At 40.4% G+C, this 23914-nt stretch overlaps 2 protein-coding genes across 2 annotated transcripts in view; one reads left to right on the top strand and one right to left on the bottom strand.

Moving 5' to 3' along the window:
* The window catches only part of iqgap3 (IQ motif containing GTPase activating protein 3), a 33175-nt gene extending 16415 nt beyond the window's left edge, over positions 1-16760 (bottom strand). Inside the window, 20 exon segments of the mRNA XM_084089626.1 lie at positions 369-452; positions 1679-1849; positions 2633-2775; positions 3975-4142; positions 5431-5521; positions 5716-5879; positions 5967-6082; positions 6967-7127; positions 8649-8812; positions 9205-9292; positions 9373-9536; positions 12127-12208; positions 12615-12793; positions 13772-13885; positions 14191-14258; positions 14358-14434; positions 14534-14611; positions 14851-15007; positions 15913-16000; positions 16444-16760. Of these exon segments, the coding sequence (XP_083945752.1) occupies positions 369-452; positions 1679-1849; positions 2633-2775; positions 3975-4142; positions 5431-5521; positions 5716-5879; positions 5967-6082; positions 6967-7127; positions 8649-8812; positions 9205-9292; positions 9373-9536; positions 12127-12208; positions 12615-12793; positions 13772-13885; positions 14191-14258; positions 14358-14434; positions 14534-14611; positions 14851-15007; positions 15913-16000; positions 16444-16474 (2388 nt within the window). The 5' untranslated portion in view covers positions 16475-16760.
* A 2960-nt stretch (positions 16761-19720) lies between these two features.
* Positions 19721-23914, top strand: part of ttc24 (tetratricopeptide repeat domain 24) — a gene marked incomplete at both ends in the record, with an annotated part of 6541 nt that continues 2347 nt past the window's right edge. Inside the window, 4 exons of the mRNA XM_084089996.1 lie at positions 19721-19918; positions 20683-20970; positions 22209-22410; positions 23415-23621. Coding sequence (XP_083946122.1) covers positions 19721-19918; positions 20683-20970; positions 22209-22410; positions 23415-23621 — 895 coding nt within the window. The remainder of the gene's footprint in view (positions 19919-20682; positions 20971-22208; positions 22411-23414; positions 23622-23914) is intronic.

Raw genomic sequence — 23914 nt, 5'->3', positions numbered from 1 at the left:
TGCTCTAAAGAAAACGTGAAGCCACTGTATAAAGTTAAGTTAATAAAGTTAAAGTTAATAAGTTAGATTATTGTTGTTGTTGTTGTTGTTTTTATTAAGTTAAAAGTGAATCTAGTGTTATTATTGCTGGTGCCCTGCCATGAACCCTGCCCCCACAGCAAACAGAACCGAACCGAACCGAACCGTGGCTCCAAAACCGTGATATGAACCGAACCGTGGCATTGGTGTATCGTTACACCCCTACACTGGGCTAAAACTCAAACTGGTCCTCACAAAGATAGTTGTACAAGTACAAACACACACACACACACACACACACACTCACACACACACACTCACACACACACACTCACACACACACACTTTACCTTGAGGACGGCTCTCCAGTTCTGGTACAGATACTGCAGTCTGCGCCGGTATTCTCTCTGCTGTCTGTATCTCCTCCAGTGAGACTGATGACACAAAGTATCATAAATCATTATTACAGGTGCAACAATGTATCAAAAATGAGACACTATGTATCGTGCGTTGTTCACCCAAAATTAAAGATTAGATTTAATTTGGCATCAAATATGGTAAACCAGGAAAGTTTGAGCTAAAGTTTCACACATTTGAGCTAACTTAACCAATTAAAAATAAAAGTACATTACTTAAAACTTTTTTAAAGTATGTAAAAAAGACAATTCTTAAGTTCTCAATCTTTTATCTCACAGTAATTCAGACTGTATAATAATTGCCAGAACAATTAAAATACACAACACACAACTGTGTGTGTGTGGGGGGGAGATCATAGAAATGAATAAATAAATAAATAGTTTTTATGAAACTTTTCATGGTTCTCCCATGAACAGCGTGTGGAGATGTCGAGGGTCAGGTGGGTCTCACCTGTATGGTGATGACGGCAGGAATGTGTGTGTTGAGGGTCAGGTGGGTCTCACCTGTATGGTGATGACGGCAGGAATGTGTGTGTTGAGGGTCAGGTGAGGCTCACCTGTATGGTGATGACGGCAGGAATGTGTGTGTTGAGGGTCAGGTGAGGCTCACCTGTATGGTGATGACGGCAGGAATGTGTGTGTTGAGGGTCAGGTGGGTCTCACCTGTATGGTGATGACGGCAGGAATGTGTGTGTTGAGGGTCAGGTGGGGCTCACCTGTATGGTGATGACGGCAGGAATGTGTGTGTTGAGGGTCAGGTGGGTCTCACCTGTATGGTGATGACGGCAGGGATGTGTGTGTCGAGGGTCAGGTGGGGCTCACCTGTATGGTGATGACGGCAGGGATGTGTGTGTCGAGGGTCAGGTGGGGCTCACCTGTATGGTGATGACGGCAGGGATGTGTGTGTCGAGGGTCAGGTGGGTCTCACCTGTATGGTGATGACGGCAGGGATGTGTGTGTCGAGGGTCAGGTGAGGCTCACCTGTATGGTGATGACGGCAGGGATGTGTGTGTCGAGGGTCAGGTGGGGCTCACCTGTATGATGATGACGGCAGGAATGTGTGTGTCGAGGGTCAGGTGGGGCTCACCTGTATGGTGATGACGGCAGGGATGTGTGTGTCGAGGGTCAGGTGAGGCTCACCTGTATGGTGATGACGGCAGGGATGTGTGTGTCGAGGGTCAGGTGGGTCTCACCTGTATGGTGATGACGGCAGGGATGTGTGTCGAGGGTCAGGTGAGGCTCACCTGTATGGTGATGACGGCAGGGATGTGTGTGTTGAGGAAGTGCAGCCGCTCGGTTAGCTTCTGTCGCAGCAGAAACCCTCGCATGCGCGCCTGCATCTGCTGAACCAGTGTCTCACTGGCCTTCCACTGCACATCTCTGCTGTGGGCCGAGGTCACGCGACTGCACACCGCCTGCAGGGGGCCACACACACACACACACACACACACACACACCTCACTGTGAGCTCTGGGGTGTGTAACTCGCTGCTTCACTACTATAGTACGATCATCGTTGAAGAAATCAACTATAGTCACGACTGTTTCCCGAAACCGTATTGTCGCAAATTGGTCGTTCAACCGCGGTGGTTGATGATGTCACGCAGGTTATGGAGTAATAACTACTGTTAATGAATCTGTTTGAGATCTAATTAACGCTAGATGTTTCGCTATAAATTATGGACATGGCATCTGAGGACTATTTCTCATTTTTCTCAGTTATTTTGCTTTATTTCCAGATTCAATCATAGACTCGTTCTTACACACTAGAGCTCGTTCACACATTCTTCAAAAACGACACTTTAAATCTCTTGACAAACTAAGAATACATTTCTCAGATGCATAAGAAATCAGACCTACACTTTTGATAAATACAGGGTCTGATGTCTCATTTAAGTCCATCTCAGGGCCATCACAGAGAATATTAGTCATGTACAGAACATTTCTATGTATTCTAAATAAAAGATATAGATTGTACTAAATGTCAGCTTGATTATGTTTAATGTTTGTTGGAACGATGGTTTCGGGAAACACAGACTCGTTGAACTGATGATACAGACAGAACCTGCGACCACAGTTGGCTAACGATGCTTTCGGGAAACACAGCCCTGGTTGTTTACTGCTAATTCAGTATGTTTTACTGGTGTTTTGTGTGTGTGTGTGTGTGTGTGTGTGTGTGTTTGTGTGTGTGTGTCTCACCTGTATGTCCTCGTGCGTCAGGAAGAGGCTGTTCTGGACGAACCCCTGAGGTCTTTCCCAGCTGCCCTCCAGCTTCTGCAGGTGGAAGAAATACGAGCTGCGGTCCGGCAGTTTAGTCCTCATCCACGCACTTCTGTTATCACCTGCACAACACACAAACTCACACTTAAAGGTGCAGTGTGGGATTTTTAGCGGCATCTAGTGGTGAGGTTGCGAATTGCACCCAACAGAAGTTACTGGCCGGCAGGAAGTGATGTCGTCGTCTGAGACAGCAGAGTGTAGGCAAAGCAACGAAGAAATAATAACGATGTTATTGCAAATATTATTATCACTTGTTCATCATTGTGTCAGTGTTTTATTTGCTGACTTTAACGAGCTTCTTAGCACGAAGAACAACAGTGACGAAACGCATTTGTCCGTTCAGGGCCACCGTAGAAACATGTCGATGTAAGCGGACCCGCGGTGTGTGTAGAGAGAAACGCCTCATTCTAAGGTAATGTTCAGAAGATCTCACAGCTGGAAGCAAACGCTGTACTTTTTCACATACCGTTAACTTTCTTTGTTTAACAGTTCTATCTAATAGCGTATTGGATGACTGTTAAACCGAGGCCGTAAACTCATGAAGACGGAGAAGAATGAGCGTTGTGTGATCAGGCGCTCACACGTCAAAATAAAAGTCCCGCTTCGAACATATCGGCCAAACAGAAAAACTTAGCCGATACCGATATTGAAAAAAAAGAAGCAAATATCGGCCGATATATCTGCCATGACAATATATCGGTCGACCACTAGCCCTGATATACTTCAAGCAAAATAGAACAAACAAACACCTCAGAACTCTCATTGGTCCATGATGATGATGTAATGGGTGGGTGTGGCTCTGAGGCTCCACCTTCTTTGAGGTGTAAATCGAGTAAAAACGAACACAAACTTTATAGTAGAAACTGAAGCTGTAATTGAAAGTGACACTGACTGTTTTTCATGTTGAATATAGTACAGCTGCTGCTTTAAAGCGATCTATTGTATAGCGTGTCTGAATAGCAGAGCTGCCGCAAACATCCACATCACTATGACCAGATGCTTTCTTAGTTTTGTTATGGGTTTTTTTGGTTATTGAGAGGAAATATTTACATATTCATCTAAATGTGGCCGGCGTCGGGATGTTCGTTAACAGTATTTCACTGCAAAGGTATTTCAAACTCCTTTTACTCCAAAGAGAAGAAAGAACTTCGCCGTGAGAATATCGAGGCCTTGGACACTCGTGTGTGTGTGTGTGTGTGTGTGTGTGTGTGTGTGTGTGTGTGTGTGTGTGTGTGTGTGTGTGTGTGTGTGTGTGACTGACCCTCCAGTGTTTTGGCCCTCAGCAGGGCGCTCAGCTCCGTCTGGTACCCGTCAGCACATTCGGACACGACGCTCCTCAGCGCCACCTCTGGCAGGCGAAGCACTCGCACCGTCTGAGACGCTCGGCCCTCTTTAACAGCCTGATTCACTGCGGCCAGACCCAGACACACTACACACACACACACACACAACAGGGACATTTGATTCCTTGTGAGGAACATTTCACTGAAAGAAATGATAAACTCTTATTGCCCGTTCACACTAAGAACGATAACTATATTTGAGTCCACACCAACGAACGATAACGGTTTGTTCTAAGGTTTCAAAGTGTGTTCAACGTCATTGAACATGTTTTTGCTGTTCTTGTTGCAGATGTCCTCAGCATGCTATGTGCGAGTGAAGCTAGTGTAATCGAGCTAATAATCGAACAGAGACTTTAGCTGACGTGGTCAATATAGTGGAATAAAAACACCTAGTTTGTTTTACTGCAACTTCAAAGGAAGCAAGACAGTGTAGTGGAAACGAGCGCTGGACACCTGAGGTCAAACTTCTGTTTATTCAGAGGGTATGAACGACTGTTTCCATATCCATCGTCTTTAAAAGGGGCTTGACTTGTCAAACAGATTAACTTCTCCACAATGTCATCTGCCCTTTTAAATGCACGAGCCCTTAAATTAGCATGTTTTCTGATTGGTTGTCAGTGTTTTATCATTCAACAGCTGGGAAAAAAATCGTTCCGAAAGTGATCCCAACTATATTGTTTCTCGATATCGTTATTGTTATAGCTGTGGTGTGAACTGCTATTCTTTAATATTGAGAAGGCAAGACTCCAGACTCAAGGCAAGACTCCATGTGAATATGGCAAAACAATTTAACTAATACTTCCCCAGTTTACTGATTATATTAGGAATTGCAAACATGTTTTGCATAGTAAGTTTCATGAAATATTTGTAAATATGCAAAATAGGCATTATCTAATTAAATATGCACTCATTTGCATAAATTCATAGAACATTGGATAAATTCTTATTTGATTTTGTTGACATATTAAAGGTTTTTCCAGAGTGGATTCTGGATCACTCCATAAATCAGAAAATACTGATCAGAATAAATTAATTTTCACCATGTTTTAAGGGTAAAATGTTGCATTAATCATGCAAATGATATATATGAACAAACCTTGAGTATATAGATATGAATAAACCTGTAAAGTCTGGTGTGTACAGCTGCTGAAGTGGAGATTTATGACTCAAACTCACCGCCTTTAAAGATCTACAGACGCAAATATATCAAGTGCAATAAAATAAACGCTTAAATGGTCTGAATGAAGACATGTTATGGAAGCAAAATGGACCAAAAAAAAGTTTTTGCCTGCAGTGTCTTGCCTTCAATCTACCGGAAACCCTCGCAGTTACATGTGGATCGAGCGTATCGTGTGGTTGTGTGCGTCCACTCACTCTTCAGGGCTTTCTGAGTGTCCTGATTGGCCAGTCTCACACCTTCCTGAATGTCAGCCAACCAGAGCTCAGCTCCAGGGTCACGGGTCACCTGCACACACAGGACATGAGCGTTTCATCAGGAACAGGACTCACAATAGGGGCTTTCATACCGGACAGTTCTAGGAACGAGCCACCAGGATGGCTCCCCGAGAACCATTTATGAACCCTATTAGAATCAGGTGCAATCCAATTTAACGCATTTACGGAGGAATTGTGCAGTAACTGATGTACGCATCACCACACCTCTGCCTTGTGTCGTTTGGCTCGGGTCAGCAGGTCGTGGTAGCGTGTGGCGTTGGGCTGAAACACGTCCTCCAGGCCACCGGAGGGCAGCATCAGCGCCGAGAGCGTCTTCTGAGGATCACTGCGACTCAGAGCCTGGTTGATCAGACCGATGGTGAGAATCTCTGTGGAGATCAACAACCAGACCATCCATTACTAATGCTGCAAACTAATTATTATAACCAGAGCCAGAACATTTCTGATCGACTGACGTTCATGTTCCTCGTGAGCGGCAGTGTTGACGGTGTTCAGTCCCGTCTGCAGGTCGTTCCAGGTGAGAAGAGCTTTACCTGCCCTCCTCTTCTGCTCACACAGCTCCTCGAAATACCTGAACACACACACACAGTTATTACGCCAGATATTAACCCTGGAAAGCCTGACATTAAAAAATATCCCATGCAAAATCTAAAACAAAAAATCCAGCATGCGTTTTTTGTGGATTATATTTGATCCATCAGGCTTTTATCACTCATATAGTCTGACATACTGAGAATATTGAGCTCAGTTTTATTCAGAGCACAAACATGGAGTCTGAAGCAGATGCTGATATTTATATGAAATGCTGATGCTTGTAATGTGAATCAGTGAGATCTTTATAACAGTACAGCAGATCAATATCTGCATATCAATATCTGCCAATAATATATCTTAGTAAGATTATATTTAATGCTTAGTTTTATGATCTGTAGATGTAAAACATATAATGCAATGCAATGCAATGATGATTGAGGGAAGAACAGATAACCCGTCTTCAAAAGCCTGATGATCATATTTGATACTCATGAATTTTATAATAAATGATGATAATCAAGTAAAGCTGCTTCAGTCCAGCTGAAATATTACTAACAATATCAAAGTTATTCTTGTGTTTCCTTGATAAAATCAGAGCAGATTTGACAGCAGAAAGACTCGTGAAGCTCGAGCTGAAGGAGGACGCTTGTACAATTAAACTAAAAGACTTTTACTTGATAAAAGAGTGAAACGATCAGAGACAGAAGGACTGCAGGAGATTGACAGGTTTATCAGAACATGTTCATCATTTAGAGCCGTATATATTCACATATCAAACATGTTAGCGATTATACCACACAAAACACTGTTTTACTCTCTTAACTGTCGGCCTTTTAAATAAAAGCAGACAAATAAAATCTAGATCCAATCAGAGTTCGAGATAATACTCATACAGTGAGTGTCATGAGTGAACGGTCAGACCTCTGAATCAGGCCGTCATCGATGTCAGCGAGTCCAGCGGCAGGACTGACTAGCGTAGCGCTGAACGCACCGAAGTCTTTCACCTCCACAGCCTGATTGACCAGAGCAACCGCTGACAGCATCTCCACCGCGACGAACAACTCCTCCTGCTGCAGCGAACCCTGAGAACAAGCAGCACAACTGTACCTTCGAGAACATTACAACATAAGAACACTTTATAACAACAACAACAACAACAACAACTCATTTCAATTGTAACATTTTAACATCTCATTGTTTCACACCACACACATTTGTCATCATAATCCAGTGTTAACTGTGCTAATTCTGCTCCAGAGCAGGTTTTCAAACAGAGGTAAAAAGCCGTAGTCAGTAAATGTGTTTGTCTCTTTAATGTGTGTGACAGATGAACTGATCATCTCTTCCTCTTTACTGCTAGTTACAGTAGCAAATAAACATCAACGAACATCAGAAAGAATGTTGAAAGATACAGAACAATTTCCTGAAATAAATCATGTCTCATGTAATCAATCAATCAGTGTTTCAACTGCCGAAAGACGTTAATAAAACCGCTACAAAACCCAGCCATAGTGAAACTTATTAAACTAAACTACTTCCCTTCTAAACCTTATTTTATCACCGGGAAAGGGAGTTAACCCGGGGTTTAGAAGCAGGTTAAACCTAACCCGGGGTTTAGAAGCAGGTTAAACCTAACCCAGGGTTTAGAAGCAGGTTAAACCTAACCCGGGGTTTAGAAGGAGGTTAACCCAGGTTTTGAAAGGAGGTTAGCCCAGGGTTTAGAAGGAGGTAAACCCGAGGGTTTAGAAGGAGGTTAGCCCAGGGTTTAGAAGGGTCACCCAGGGTTGGGAAGGTTAACCCAGGTTTTGGAAGGAGGTTAGCCCAGGGTTTAGAAGGAGGTTAGCCCAGGGTTTAGAAGGAGGTTAACCCAGGGTTTGGAAGGAGGTTAACCCAGGGTTTGGAAGGAGGTTAACCCAGGGTTTGGAAGGAGGTTAACCCAGGGTTTGGAAGGAGGTTAACCCAGGGTTTAGAAGCAGGTTAGCCCAGGGTTTAGAAGGAGGTTAACCCAGGGTTTAGAAGCAGGTTAGCCCAGGGTTTAGAAGGAGGTTAACCCAGGGTTTAGAAGGAGGTTAACCCAGGTTTTAGAAGGAGGTTAACCCAGGGTTTAGAAGCAGGTTAGCCCAGGGTTTAGAAGGAAGGTTAGCCCAGGGTTTAGAAGGAGGTTAACCCAGGGTTTGGAAGGTTAACCCAGGGTTTGGAAGGAGGTTAACCCAGGTTTTAGAAGGAAGGTTAGCCCAGGGTTTAGAAGGAGGTTAACCCAGGGTTTGGAAGGAGGTTAACCCAGGGTTTAGAAGCAGGTTAACCCAGGGTTTGGAAGGAGGTTAACCCAGGGTTTAGAAGGAGGTTAACCCAGGTTTTAGAAGGAGGTTAACCCAGGGTTTAGAAGCAGGTTAGCCCAGGGTTTAGAAGGAGGTTAACCCAGGGTTTGGAAGGTGGTTAACTCAGGTTTTGGAAGGAGGTTAACCCAGGTTTTAGGATGAGGTTAACCCAGGGTTTAGAAGGAAGGTTAACCCAGGTTTTGGAAGGAGGTTAACCCAGGTTTTAGGATGAGGTTAACCCAGGGTTTAGAGGAGGTTAACCCAGGGTTAGGCGGTGTGTGTTACCTGTGGACACTGGTGCTGCAGCGGTGCCAGCTCTCTCTGGTAAAGCTCCGCAGCGAATGGATAGACGTCTGGTAGATGAGCATCTGGGTTCATTAGTGCCCGAACCGTCTGACGAGCATCTCCACGCTGCACGGCCTCGTTTATTTTACTCACCGCCTGTTGAACTGCGCACACACACACACACACACACCCCTTACTGTACATGAAACAGCATTTATTTAAAAAAAGAGAAAATTATATTACAAATGTCCTTACTGTCACTTTTGATCAAACTAATGTGTCCTTGCTGAATAAAAGTATTAGTTTCTTTAAAAAACAAAAAAATGTAAATGGTAGTACATATATTATTGTTTACAAAATGGCTGCTTTTAAAGGCATGATGTCCGATTTCATTAAAAATATCTTCAATTGTGTTCAAAAGATGAAGGAATGTTTTATGGGTTTGGATGACATGAGCAGTTGATGACAGAATTGGGTGAACTATCCCTTAAACACCAAAAATTAACTCTACTGACGCACTGCACATGCTGCTAATTAGTTTGAGTGTTTCACTGACTGGTTCGATCTCTCTGCGCGTCCTCATTGGCCATGTTGACGGCCTCCTGCAGTTCATCTCTCTCCAGAGGATCCACACATCCCAGATCCTGACAAACACACACTTCAGTCACCGGTGGACAGTTTATGAGTGAGCGGTGAGAGAGATGATGCTGTGTGCGAGTCTCACCAGGGCTTTCTGCTCTCGATCAGCGCTCATCTGCTCCAGGTACCAGCCGGCGTGATCTCGGACCAGTCCTCTGAGTGCCAGACTGGGGTTCTGCAGGGCACAGATCAGCGCCAGCGGGTCAGTGCAGTCCAGAGCCTCGTCCACACACTCCACCGCCGCGCGCACTGCAACACACACAGAGAGAGAGAGAGAGAGAGAGAGAGAACTGAACCATCAATCAGACCCTATGTAATACGTCACTCAAACACTGGGCAATACAACACAACAGAAAGAAGAAAGAAAGTATATTTATGAACACATTTATTCATTTAGCAGATGCAGGGCTCCAGACTGCGACCTAATGGTTGTATTTTGCAACCATTTTTCCTGCCGATGAAACTAATGATTTATTGTGCCATGAACAAACAAGTTATAGAAGGATTTTCAGTCCACAAATCACCGACATTCACCATGGATTTAATGCAGCAACGCTGACTGTAACCATGGTATTGTGGCAGAAACAGTTTTCATCTCTTCATTCCCAGCACTTCAGAGCTCTAAAACTAACATTACAATTGGATAACATTTAATGTGATGATTTGTAAAACTAAAACTTTAAATATGTAGAAAAACTAACAATTCATGGCAAACAAACTTTTTTTTTAAAGGTGCCCTAGAATTTGAAATTGAATTTATCTTGGCATAGTTAAATAACAAGAGTTCAGTACATGGACATGACATACAGTGAGTCTCAAACACCATTGTTTTCTCCTTCTTATTTAAATCTCGTTTTTGAAAAACACCCCTGAAAAATAGGCGAATCTCCACATAACACCGACTGTGACTCGAACAGTCGGGATCATTAATATGTACGCCTCCAAAAATTTGCATATGCCAGCCCATGTTCAAGGCCAGGCGGAACTGCGCCCTCCCAGGATCTAACGTTACCTAGGCTACTTTCACTTTTAAAAATTCATCATAACCGCGCACGCAATCTGCTTGCAGTCGTCGAGATGGATGCATGTGTGTGGGAGAAATTTTGAGTTATCTGAAGAAAATATTGTGAGAGGCTTATTTGCTGCATGCATTTTCGTGTTGGATAGCCGCAGACGTGGAACTTCATCGCCGAGGAAGCACGCAGATACTGTGGTAACAAAGCAGTTCTATCGAACAGTATTTTTCAGATTTAACACTGTTCAGTATGTGTGGTGTGCAGGGCGTGTTTGAACCCAAAATTGTCAGATGAAGGCTCGACGAAATTGCGTGGCAGATATAGTGTTGTAGCCGCGTCTGTTCGACTGGTAAAATGTGATAAGGCTACTCAGTTTTGTGGTAACGTGAGCCATGTTCTTCATGTACCGGCCTTTTGACAGCTTCGGCTGAAGTTGTCCTTGTGTTAATTGTCGTGTAATAACTTCTGTATGACCTGGCAATAAACATTTTTGTAATTGTGTCTATAATGTGATTGGCTAAACTTCAGTTAAACTATTTCGGGTGCGGGTCGGGTGTCGGTTCTATTTTAAGCGGGTCGGGTGCGGATTTTAATTAGTGCTGCTGTCGGAAAACGGGTCGGATGCGGTTTGAAGCACTGCGGGTACGGGCGGGTGCGGATTTACAAAATCGGACCCATGCAGGACCCGTGATGTACGGCTGAACCATAGACTGGGTTGAACGCCTAATCTCTCCATTGTCACGCTGGACATCAGGGACCTTTTTGCTGTCACTCTGAGCTACTGTTATGAGCCCGCAGTGAAACAGCCAATCAGAGCAGAACTCCTCATTACTATTCATGACCCTTCCAAATAAGGTAAAAACAGACCATTTCATTCTAGGGCCAATTTCTAGGGTTGAAAACGGACCTGTAAAACCATATCTGGACATTTTAAATGCCCTTAAATAAGCCATACCCTCTGTGTAGATATCAGAGACAAAATTAAAATATTATTTCAACACATTCTAGGGCACCTTTAAAGACATGAAATTACCACTATAACCAGTAGATGGATATAAGCAGAGGAGCACTTATTAGCCATTTCTACTCCCTAATATGTGGAAAAGTAGGAAAAAGTCACAAAGTCTCATGAAAAACAAAACTTTTCTTCGAATCATGACTGAATTACACAAAGTAATTAAAGAAGAGGTTAATTTTATCTGCATCTCAATTCAAGCTCAGTGCTTTACTGTCAAATTTCAATAAATAAACATGTAACATTATTAGTAACTGCACTTATTAATGCAAAACAATTGTAATATGATTAAAAATAACAACAATAATAATAAAAAGATATTTAGAAAGATAAAGAAAGATATTTAAAACTGTAATAGTTGTTTTGTTATTTACAACGACAATAGTATAATCAAAATAGCAATAATATTATTGTCACAATGTATTAAACAAATCTTGGCTAAACTTTACAATAAGGTCTAAAAGCTCACATTAACTAACAATGAATGTTAATAAGAATATAATGGTTTATTTTTTGCTCATGTTAGTTCAGAGTAGATTAACTAATGTTAAGAAACACAACATTTAATTTTAATAGTGCATGAGTTAATGCAGAAATTAACAAATTATGATTAATAAATGCTGTAGAAGTGTTGTTTATTCTTAGTTAAATGTTAACTAATGCAGCTAATTAATTTGAACAAATGAAACCTTACTGTAAAAAAAAAATCATTCCTGGTTTTCCTTTTATGCAAATGTCCTAATTATTGAAATTCCAATTAGATTTTGTGGTGAACTATGAGTGACCCAGACATGATTTCTCGACTCACTGTTGACTCTGTTAACGCAGTCTTGAATTTCTCTCTGCGTCAGATATTCCTCATAAATGTCGTTCTCTGCTGATCCGTTTCCCTGTAAAACACAGAAAGGATATAACTAGAACTCGAAGGTTAAGAGAAATATCTTCATGCTTCACAATGGAAAAGATAACCTATATTCGTAAGGGTAAAGACGACCAATTTAAGAGGGTCTGGAGTCCCTTTTATTATTTATTGAATAATAAAGTTTATTTTTCCAGAAAACTTCTCGCACAAAATAAATCCAAGCACTTTCAAGGACCTGCATCTGTGTGTGTTTATTTTCAACAACTTTCCAGGGCATTAAAAAAATTTTTTTTCAGATTCACAAGGACCCATGTGAACCCTGAAGAAAATGCAATCATTTAAAAAAAAACACAAAAAAAAACAGTATTACAAAAACACAGAATCGTTCACATCAGCTCGTCTTGTGTCAGTTTGAGGTCATGTGACGCTCTTACGTGTGTTCGCGCCCGAGACGCCTTCTGAACGCGCGCCTGTCGTAGCATCTCCTGGTAGACGGGCATGAGCTGGTCCTGAAGGGCGCTCAGCATGGCGTTGGGGTTCTGCAGGGCTCGACCTGTGACCTCCACACACCCCCGGTCCACCGCTTCATTGATGGCGATCACAGCCGCGTGCACTGAAGGCAGGAGAGACACAGACCGATCGCTTTATGAATCAGAATAAGTTCCTCTTGCAGCATCTCTTCTCTTCTCTGATGACGAGGGCGGGGCTATAACATGTCACTCACATGAGATCAGCCAATAGCAAACCACAACCATCCAATCAAGCCCCGCCCACATTTGTTCTTGTTCCAGAAGTGTTTCACTCGGATATACGGCACAATAGAGGAGAAAAGACTAACGTAACTTCCCTTTCATGCTGACTTTAAAGATGAAGCTTGTTTTTCTGTCACCAAAAGGAATAGTACAGATAACTGGATCTTTACATGGTAATACTTTGTTAAACGTTTTGGTCAAATGAAAAGGTTTTGTTCAAATTTCGTCTTGTTTTCCAGCACAAATATCTAAACATCCCTGAATCAAGATACAATTACTGGAGATGCAGAATCACTTCAGATATTTATACATTTCTAAAAAATAAAAAAGTCAATAAGGTAATTTTTTTAACTCATTTTCTCATTTTACTATTTTGTCTTGCTTTCTGGTACAAATAAGAAAAAAAAATTCATAATGTATTGATCTGGATATATAATGGTTGGTTTTGCTTTTTATTATTATTTGATGCATTAGATTTATTTTGTAAATAAATTTATATTGAAGTATTAGAAAGGGCATTTTCTAAATAAAATGTATTATTATTGGCAACACTTAACAATAAGGTCTCATTTGTTAATCCATTTACTAACATGAACTAAAAATATATAGCAATTTTTAAAGTATTTATTAATGTTAATTAATAAATTAAAAAAAGCAAACTCAGTGCATAATAATGTTAACAAATACAACATTTGATTTTAATAATGCATTAGTAAAAGTTGAAATGAACATTAAGATTTATAAATGCAGAAGTATTTTTTGTGTTAAATCATGTTAACAAACGAGACCTTATTGCAATGCATGATTATGCTGAGGAAGCTTCTGGCAGTGACACGCACCTGCCGCCTCGTCCACTGAGAGCTCATTGGCCAGAATTCCTCCGATCTTACTGAACGCTGGCATCTGAATCCCGTATTTATCCAGCTCCAGCTTCATGTTATTGATCTCCTCCTCTGCGGAACACACAATCAGTTTATAAAACAGACAGATGTGCTTCCAGATGCTGAAACACACTATAGACACGGCTGTGAAGTGAAAGTATATTTACTAGTGCTGGGCAACTAGTCGCATCCAAAATAAAAGTTTGTGTTTACATAATATTTGTGTGTGTGTCCTGTGTATAATTACTTTGTATATATAAATACACACATGTGCATGTATATTTGCTTGTATATACTGTATATATATATATTTATATATAATTTATTTTATATATAAAATAACAAATTTTTCTTAAATATATATACATGCATGTTACCTGTGAACTTGACCTTCCCACACAGGTCGTGGATCTGAGGGGCGAGTCCCAAACGAAACAGGTACAAACTAACACAAGAGATCAGAAACCATGAAATAATGAATAACTGTAATAAAGCACTCAGAAGTCATTATTCTGGATGATGTTCAGACGTCAGTAGTGCTGACCTCAGAGCATGAATGCAGTAAACGGCTCTGGGCATGTTCTTCTTATCATACACATCCGTCGTCTCTGGATGAAACATCTGCAGAATATACAACATCATCTTCAGTAACGTGAAGTATTCACTACAGTAGACAACAGTTCCTGTCGAACTATGGGCCGAAACACGAGTGTGATTTACCGTTGGCAACCCGACCTCCATCATGGCGTTCCTCCAGTGGTTGATGTTGTCAGTGTGACGGAACTGAAGCCCGCTGGCCTGAGCAGAAAACATCAGAGATTCAGCCTATTATGCTCTTTTAAAGGTTGCTAATGTTGTTTTTGAGTCTCCTACAACTGGTTCACATTCATCCGAGATCAAAAACACTAATTCTCTCATGATCTCCACTGCACATCAGCTCTTTCCTCTCAGTGTCTGAAACGCTTCCATCAAAGATTCAGCCTGTCTAAGCTCCGCCTCTCTGAGAGCTGCTCTGCTGTGATTGGTCGATCGCTCACCTTGTATCGCTCCTGGTCCAGGTCGTAGATCTTCTTCAGTGGAACCACACCGGGAGCGAAGCAGTGTCCCAGTTTAGCCAGATAAACCCCGTTCCTCAGCGCCTCCTCCAGCTCAGTGGGAGATGGCAACAGCTCCTTCAGACACGCCTCCATCCACCTGACACACACACACACTCTGATTCACATCTGTCCTCATCTGCAGTTTAAAGGTTCTCATCAAAAATGAAAATTGCACTATCCCCACTATCCCTTTAACACCGTTAGAAGGCCTGCAGCTAATGATGCTCAAAGCACTGGGCAACGATTAATCGCATCCAAAATAAAAGTTTGTGTTTACATACTATGTGTGTGTGTACTGTATAATTATTTTGCATATATAAAATACACACATGCACGTATACATGTAATAAAAAATTTGTTATTTATAAATCAAATATTTACATTTACATATAATATAAATGACATATAAATATATACAGTATAAACATGCAAATATTTCTCAAATACATGCATGTGTGTATTGTATTTATATATACAAAATAATTATACACAGTACACACACATATATTATGTAAACACAAACCTTTATTTTGGATGCAATTAATCGTTGCCCAACACTCATTAAAATGTATATTTTTTCACCCAGTGCATATCATTAATTTGAGACTTTTGGTCTTCAGTCTTCAACTTGGACGTTGTTTGAAGGAGCACTGAAGCTGATGTGGATGGAATAATACGCTTTTCAATAAAATACTGTAAAGAACTTTAGTTTTTCTCTGATTAATTACATAAAAACTTTTTAAAATTGTTGAAAGTTTCAACAATAACTGTTTGAACACATTATGGATAATATTTCACCAAGAAATGCATCAGACACTCCTTGCAGCAGAGAAACTGACAGCAGTGTGTGTGTGTGTGTGTGTGTGTGTGTGTGTCTGTCTGTGTGTGTGTCTGTGTGTGCATGTGTGTGTCTGTGTGTGTCTGTCTGTGTGTGTGTCTGTGTGTGTGTGTCTGTGTGTGTGTGTGTGTGTGTGTGTGTGTGTGTGTGTGTGTGTGTTGCACCTCTTGGCCTCCTCCAGACGGCACAGGTATTGATACGCCACATTCTGAATCCTCTGTTCATCCATTTCTTCTGCGGTCAGACGCTCATCTGAAATCAACATCAGTTCTTCATCACATTTGACATCAACATAAAACATAGATCATTTTAAACACAAAACCTCAATCCCATTCAACAGCAACATTACATTTCAGTCACATTTAACAAAACCTCAATCATATTAAACTATTCAAATAAAATCTCAGTCATATTTAACATAAAACCTCAATCACATTTGACATCATTATAAAATCTAGATCATTTTAAACACAAAACCTCAATCCTATTTAACAGCAACATTAAATTTCACTCACGTTTAACATAAACCTCAATAACATTCAACATAAACCTCAATAACATAAACCTCAATAACATTCAGCATAAACCTGTCATATAAACACAATCACTCTTCCGTGACTCCGGTTTGTTAGACTGACGTGAACCTCTAGTTTGAAGTTTTTATTGAGATGAATGTGTTTTATTTCAGTACTTACAGCCAGACCGGGCCTGAACACTCTCCCCCATCTCTGTTCTTCTGCCGATATCGATCAACTGAATCTGATCGATCGCGTTCTGACAAACGGACACACGCGCTGATCTCTGACAAGCGACGCGATTCTCTTATCAAACTCCTTCAGTCTGAAGCCGCAAATTACTGACGCTCTCAGTCAGGTGCGCTCAATAGATGTTTAATACACCTATATCGATAACTGGGATTAAACTCTCATTCGGCTCTGATTAATAACTCAGATAAATGTGGACTGAAAAGAAAACGCGAAAGCTCCAGTCTGTCAGTTGTTTATGGTTTGAATATCCCGCCCGCTTCTCATTGGCTCCCGCACGCTCCGCCTACTTGATGACGGCGGGGTGTGTCGCGGGGTGTTATGGGTACTGTAGTGTAAACGAGTTTTCAAACAGCAAACCAGCGAATAAGAGAGTCCGTGTTTATTTGCACAAGCACAATACGATTTAAACAGAATTGCTCTTTTTTATTATTGTACTTATTTATTTTTTTATTTTTTGGTGTGACAGAGATTTTCTGTTCTGGAGATTCTTTGAAAGGAAAAAAATATATATTTAATAAAACACAAATATGTTCATAATGAATTCATACTTTTAGGTTGGTTTTTTAATGTTTTATTTCCAACAAATAGCATGCACGTGGGTAACTTATATTACGTCAGAAGAACACATGCTCAATCCAATAGAAATTAAAAAAGAAAGCAAAGGAACAAATAAAAGAAAAAAAGAACAGAGAGTGTAGGCTACATATCTATATATTGTTGAATAAGCATAAATAGATACTTTTCATATGAAAATGTTAAATGAAGAGCATATTGCAGTTGTTTTATTTGCTTTGTTATTTTTTAGATTTTGACCTCACATCAATGCACTTTTTAATCTCCTTCTTAAGTGCAATAATTTGTAATTCGCTATTTGTGAATTTACATTTGTGAATATGAAATTTACATAAAAATAAAATAAAATGTATAGTGAAACCAGCATCCTTTGAGCAATGGTCCTTAATGCAATAACCTAATATCACACAGGCTATTTATAGGATAAGAGAAAAGGTTTTAAAATCTTATAATTTTAGGTTAATGTTGATGGTCACAGGTGAAACCACATTTACCGTCACTGCCGTTTCCATAGACACGGGTGTAAACAGTGTGGTCAGGTGTGCACACAGAGAGAGAGAGACACCTGTCTGTCTGCTCACCTGTTTATACATCATCAGCTCCAATATTACGACATGATTTTAAAGGACAAATATCGGACCATGAAACATGACGCGTATCATCCGAGGAAAGGGCCGCTCTGACTGAGTTCATCCGTGTAAGTGCGCGTTTCTTTCAGAGACAAACTCCAGGAGATGTGTGTGTTTAGAACGTCTGTACTAGTATCATTCAGTACATTATATTGTTTACTCAAGTTTTATGGCGCATATTCTTTATATTCGGTGTTAGTGTGTGTGTAATGAGTGTTTAGTTTGCTGTGGTAACCGTGTGTTTATAGTGACACTCTAGAAGACTGATGAATGATTAATCAGTGAAGTGTGAATTAATCCTCTCTGTCATTAACACACACACTTTAAAACTAAGCAGGAAGAACAAAATATGTTCTTAGAATGTCTCACGTTAAATTATGAAAACATTATTTCTGAACATGGTTCAGCTTTTTCAAAACTTTTTTTTCTTTCTTATGCAAACATTCTATTTTTATCATTTCGCAAACATTATTGGAACGTTTGAACATTCTAAATATGGCGAACGTTCATCTAAAACGTTTTGACAATTTTTAGTTCCCAGAACGTTAGATTTTGGTTACATGAACGTTATTTTCCAGAACGTTAATTTTTGGTTCCAAGAAAGTTATTTTTTAAGGTTATTTTTTGGTTAGCCAGAAAAGTTTTCTTGACAAAAATAACAAAATTAGCGTTAATGTTTTTAATTAGGCCTATCGAGTTCGCGGCTTTCACGCGAAGATTGGAGCCGTACAGTAAATAAAGATAAACAAACCAACGAATTTATGCTTAATCCTGGCTTAATTTTTTTAATCTATAAAGTTGGATATATCTGATCATTATAACGTATTTTGATAGATATCATTTCTACATTTTATTAAATAAACTAATTTCAGAGCTCTGTAGCCTATAGATCGTTACACAAAAACATCTGCAACGTTTTGTAAGGTTTGTTGGGCGGTAAAATACAGCACATAGCCTAACAATAACCGCTAGGGAACGTTTTGTATAAGTTATTTTTAGGCTATTTAAAATAAATCATTTTATGGTTGCAAAAAATACGGGCCACACGGGCCACATCTGGTACATGTGGATTCAAGGCGTACCAGATGTGGGCCGGATCTGGACCGACACTTTGTTGCCGGCTGGGTTCTTAAATACTTGGAAGTCATTCCCGGTACAATTTACTTACTTTAAAAAGCTTCAATATCACGTCAAATATATTTCATTATAAAAGTAGCATGTAAAATTTTTTTTTTTTTTTTTTATTCATTCATGCATTCAGCCCATGCTTTTATACAAAGTGATTTGTATTGTATTCAGGTTAGACATTTTATCAATTCATGCATCCCTTGGGAATCGAACGCATGACCTTGTCGCTGCTTCAGGAACACATTAATGCCCAAATATTTTTTCCCAGATATATCTAATTATTTGCAATTGTTTATTGTTTGCATTCTAAATGAGTTTAACACAGTAACTTTAATAACCAGTGGCCATTTATCTCTCTCTTTTTTTTAAAAACACCTAGAATTGACTGAGATTATAATGGTTTTCATGTGTTGCATTTTGAAGTAGGCCTAATTCAAGCTCTTCCTGTAGTTCACACTAAAAAAAGAGTATTACAGACTTTTGTCGTCTTTGGCTTTTGGCTTGCGTAGTTGGGGACATTTCATTTAATATTCAACAATATTATTGATCTGCTGCACTGACACCATTATATGAGAACTGAACTGAGCTGGACGATGACATCACGGTTTTCTCCAGAGCGGCTATATATATAAATTAACTAAATAACTTTTTTACAACAAAAATTAAGCATCACTGAACTTCCTTAAGCTGGACTGTGACGCTATTTTCTTCTGGAAACAAACTTTGTTGCATTATTTCCCTGTTATCTCTGTAAAGCTGCTCTGATTCACTGTATTGTGAAAAGCGCTGTATAGATAAAGCTGACGTGAGTCCTCGTTCTCCGTGTCTCAGGCTGAGCATCATGTGTTCCCGCACCTGTGGTCTCCTGTGAGTTCATGGCCTCTGATGGGTCTCGGGTCAGAGACGCTGGTGAGAAGCAGAAGAGGAGCAGGAGGAACAGATCTGATGTGGTGGAGACAGAAGCTCAGGTGGAGATCGAGAGACTGACCGCAGATGGACATGAAGCGCTGCAGAACCGAGACTATAGCGCTGCGCTGAGACGCTTCAAGAGCGCGCTGAGAGCTGCCACTATGGTACCTGAAATCATGCAAACTCAAGAGTCAACCTGAAATCAAAAGTGACTTGACAATTAATGTACATATTCTTTTAATGAGCAACCTGTCATATCCACCTTACTTTGCAACACTATTTTCTGTGAATGTGTGAGACTTCGATTCATTACCAGCTGTAGGAAACATTAAAGTCCTCCTTGTACTCTTAAAACTCACCAAAATGACATATTTAAACTTTTTTTTGTCTTAATGCATTAAAATATCTTGAATGTAACTCGACACCCTTGCCTCATTTAGTATGCGCGGTTCTATGAATATGAGATCCTAACCCTAACCCTAACCCTCCACTGGTTGACACGTTGATCTGATTGGTTACAAGGTAGTTTGTGACGTCAGAAACACCAGCGATTTCAAAGCGTGTTTTTGAGACTGTCTTTGGTTCACTGCAGTTTTAAGGAGGAAATACTCAGCAATGGAGTCGACTTATGAATTTACACATGCCTTGTATTAAAGCACATTAAAAACACCACATAGACACACAAACAACATTAAAAGCTGGAGTTTCACCACAGGGGGACTTTAAAACTATTTGCACTACAAACCAGGGAGACTATAAATGAGCAGTTTTCAACATCCAGACGCATAACAGTCAGTCACGACTGACTCCGCTTCACGACTTATTCACCGTACAGCACTAGCCTCGAGTACCTTATCGCTTACATATGACTCTCATACCAGCCAGAGAAACATAATAAATATCTCTGATGCTCTGATTCCTCCTGCAGCTCAGAGAGAAGGGTCTTCAGAAGACGTGTGTGTTGAACCTGGGCGCTGCACTCGTGGAGGCGGGTGATCCTCAGAAGGGGCTCGAGGTGCTGTCCCGGTCCGGAGAGCGAGGCGAGCGCATCGCTGACCTGCAGTTTAACCGGGCCGCGGCTCACGAGGCGCTAGGAGAGCACACGCAGGCCACACACAGATATCATCAGGCCGCGCAACTGTACCGCGCGCAGGGAGACGCCGGCGCCGAGGGAGAAACCTGCGTCAGACTCGCTCACTGCCACATGAAGAGGAAGGTAAACACTATGCAAAACAAAAAACCTTTAAAGTCCCTCATTTTATCCCTTAAAACTCATCTTTGATCACCAAAATGACATATTCTTCATGCCTTAAAATATCTTGAATGTAACTTGACACCCTTGCCTCATTTAGTATGCGTGGTTCTATGAATATGCAAATGAGCCCCGCCTCCACTCACTCAGCTCAGAGATCCGCTGGTTGACGATCACACGTTGATCTGATTGGTTACAAGGTAGTTTGTGACGTCAGAAACACCAGCGATTTCAAAGCGTGTTTTTGAGACTGTCTTTGGTTCACTGCAGTTTTAAGGAGAAAACAGCCCCGCCTCCACTCACTCATGACATATTAACTTGATTTTAACCATTTTAAGGTCAGCATGAAATCAAAATAGATCATTTGTATTATTTTATGGAATATTGCAGTGTTTATTCTAAATGATTTATCGGTGCACATCATTATTGTGTTACTGTAAATTCATGCTCTTCTCTTCTCTGATGACGAGGGCGGGGCTATAACCTGTCACTCACATGAGATCCACCAATAGCAAACCACAACCATCCAATCAATTCCCCTCAGACACAATCAAGCCCCGCCCACATTTGTTCTTGTTCCAGAAGCGTTTCACTCGGATATACGGCACAATAGTGAAGTGAATAAGAAAAGACTCGTGCAACTTCTGTTTCATGCCGACTTTAAAAGTGATAGTTCTCAGACACTGCAAAAAAAAATGTGATTGTATTTTTTTTTTAACAGAAATGTGGAAAAGCTCGTGCTCGTGGTGCTCCTAACACCAAGATCATGGGTTTGAAGCCCAGTAAAATTAACATGAAGGATAAAAATGCACGCCATCAACGCAGTGTAAATATCTTTGCATAAAAGCATATGAGACATACTCAAATTCTGCTGTAAAGCAGCTCTAAATAGTTAATTCAGTTCAGTAACAGTGTCGATGTTGCAAAATTCATCAGTTTTTTGTAGCTTTTGTTGTGCACCTGTTTTTGTTTTTTGCAAACGTCATAGTTTAACTAACTTCAGACTTAAAATTTTACTGCATTCGTAATGTAACTGAGAACAATGGTGTCATCATTACATTTGAAGTGGAATGGCCACTGCATGCCAAATTGTGTTCCTGCATTTATTTAGTCCTCTAGATTGTGTGTGAAATAATGCAGTTAGTCCTATGGAATGTCATCACATGTATAGCAAAACAAACCTGTGTGTGTGTGTGTTGCAGGAGTGGGACGAGGCCGCGGCGAGTTTCCGGCGAGCCGCTGAGAGCTACAGAACAGCGGGGAACACGTCTGCGTCTGCGCTGGCACTGAAGGATGCTGGGAAACTCATGCTAAAGAGCGGCCACAACGCCACCGATGACATCATCAGCGTGCTGACGGACAGCCTGGAGATGAGCGCCGACATCACCGACCAGGAGACGCTGGGTAGTGTGTGTGCTTCAGTACGATCGATTAGTGATGTACACTACAAATTAAAAGAAAAAACAAAAAATCTTCCAAAAATAATCTTATTTTTAGCATCTTTATGATTTTTTGCCTTGTGACATTATTTTGCATGAAAATGAACCACAATATTCATGCACAGATATTATGGAGAATGAATGAATTAAATTCTTTGGATAAAAGCATCTGCCAAATGCATAATACCCTCAGAATGATAAAATACATCAAAAAACTATTTTTTTTGGGGGGGGGTTCAGTGCGGCTGCATTTAAACATGAAAATATGTGGCTGAAATTGACCAATAAACACCATAATTTGTTTATAGAAATTAGAAATGTTGTATATTCCACAACAAATCAGCGTGTCGAAACTTTGAATGCATGTTCATGACTCAAAAGTCACAAAATATCATGAAAAAAATTATAGGTTAACTATTGTTTCCAACAACTTAGAAGACACTTCATATCTTGTAATATTATTGATCTGACTGCAGTGACACTATCAGAGAACAGAACTTGATCTGAATAATGACTCTCTGTTCTTCTGTAGAGCTGCTTCACTCCTGACTCTAAGTTTCTCTCATATTTGATGAAGTTTGCATCATTGATTCTGTTATTTTCCTGTTTTTATATCAATAAATGTGACATGACTTGATTCAATTCACGTTTATTTGTATAGCGCTTTTCACAATACACATCATTTCAAAGCAGCTTTAAAGAAAATGCATGAGTCCACATTACAATTTACAGTGATCTGATATCAGAGGAGACTGTCTAAGTTATGTATTTCAGAAAAGTCACAGCTAAAAATGTGTTAATTTAAACAATTTAATAATTTAATGCAGAAACAATGAGCTCATTGAAGTAATGAATACTTGTTTGTTAACAAATGATTATGACATTTAGAAAAAAAAAGCAAAAATAGCTTGACCCTCCAGATGAATTATTCTGTTGAAATGCATGAAGTGATCCTCACCTGTGCTTCAGGGAAGCTGCTGAATGACGTGGGCTTGAGTTTCTCTCAGATGAGGCTGTTCTCCGAGGCGTCCGAGTGTTACGAGCAGGCTCTTCCTCTGGTCGCATGTAAACCGCACAGACTGGCGGTGGTTCTGCAGAATCTGGGCGCCGTCCACAACACTCTGGGTCAGTACCAGCAGGCTGTGCAGTTCCACCGAGAGGCAGCGGCGCTCCACGGTGAGACACAAACAGCAGCAGGATATGCATAGCAATCATATACACACGGTAAAAAGTCAATGCAATGCAATTATTCTTGATGCATCTGTAATATCATGCATCTAAACTCACTGACATGCTCATATTGAGTGATTACATTAAAAAATGGCCCCACAGAACAAGACTTTTAAAGAATTGTTATAGGACCTAAAATATACACATTTCAAAAATTTGTCTTGCAATAATATGAAAAATTAAGCAATTATGAAGTTTCTAAATAAAACTATAATTTAAAGCAGGATATTCCAATAAAA

The sequence above is a fragment of the Abramis brama genome, assembly GCF_963993115.1.
Source record: "Abramis brama genome assembly, chromosome: 17".
In the NCBI taxonomy this organism is placed as follows: domain Eukaryota; kingdom Metazoa; phylum Chordata; class Actinopteri; order Cypriniformes; family Leuciscidae; genus Abramis; species Abramis brama.
Note: the sequence above shows the minus strand (reverse complement) of the source record. Positions and strands in the feature narration are given on the sequence as shown.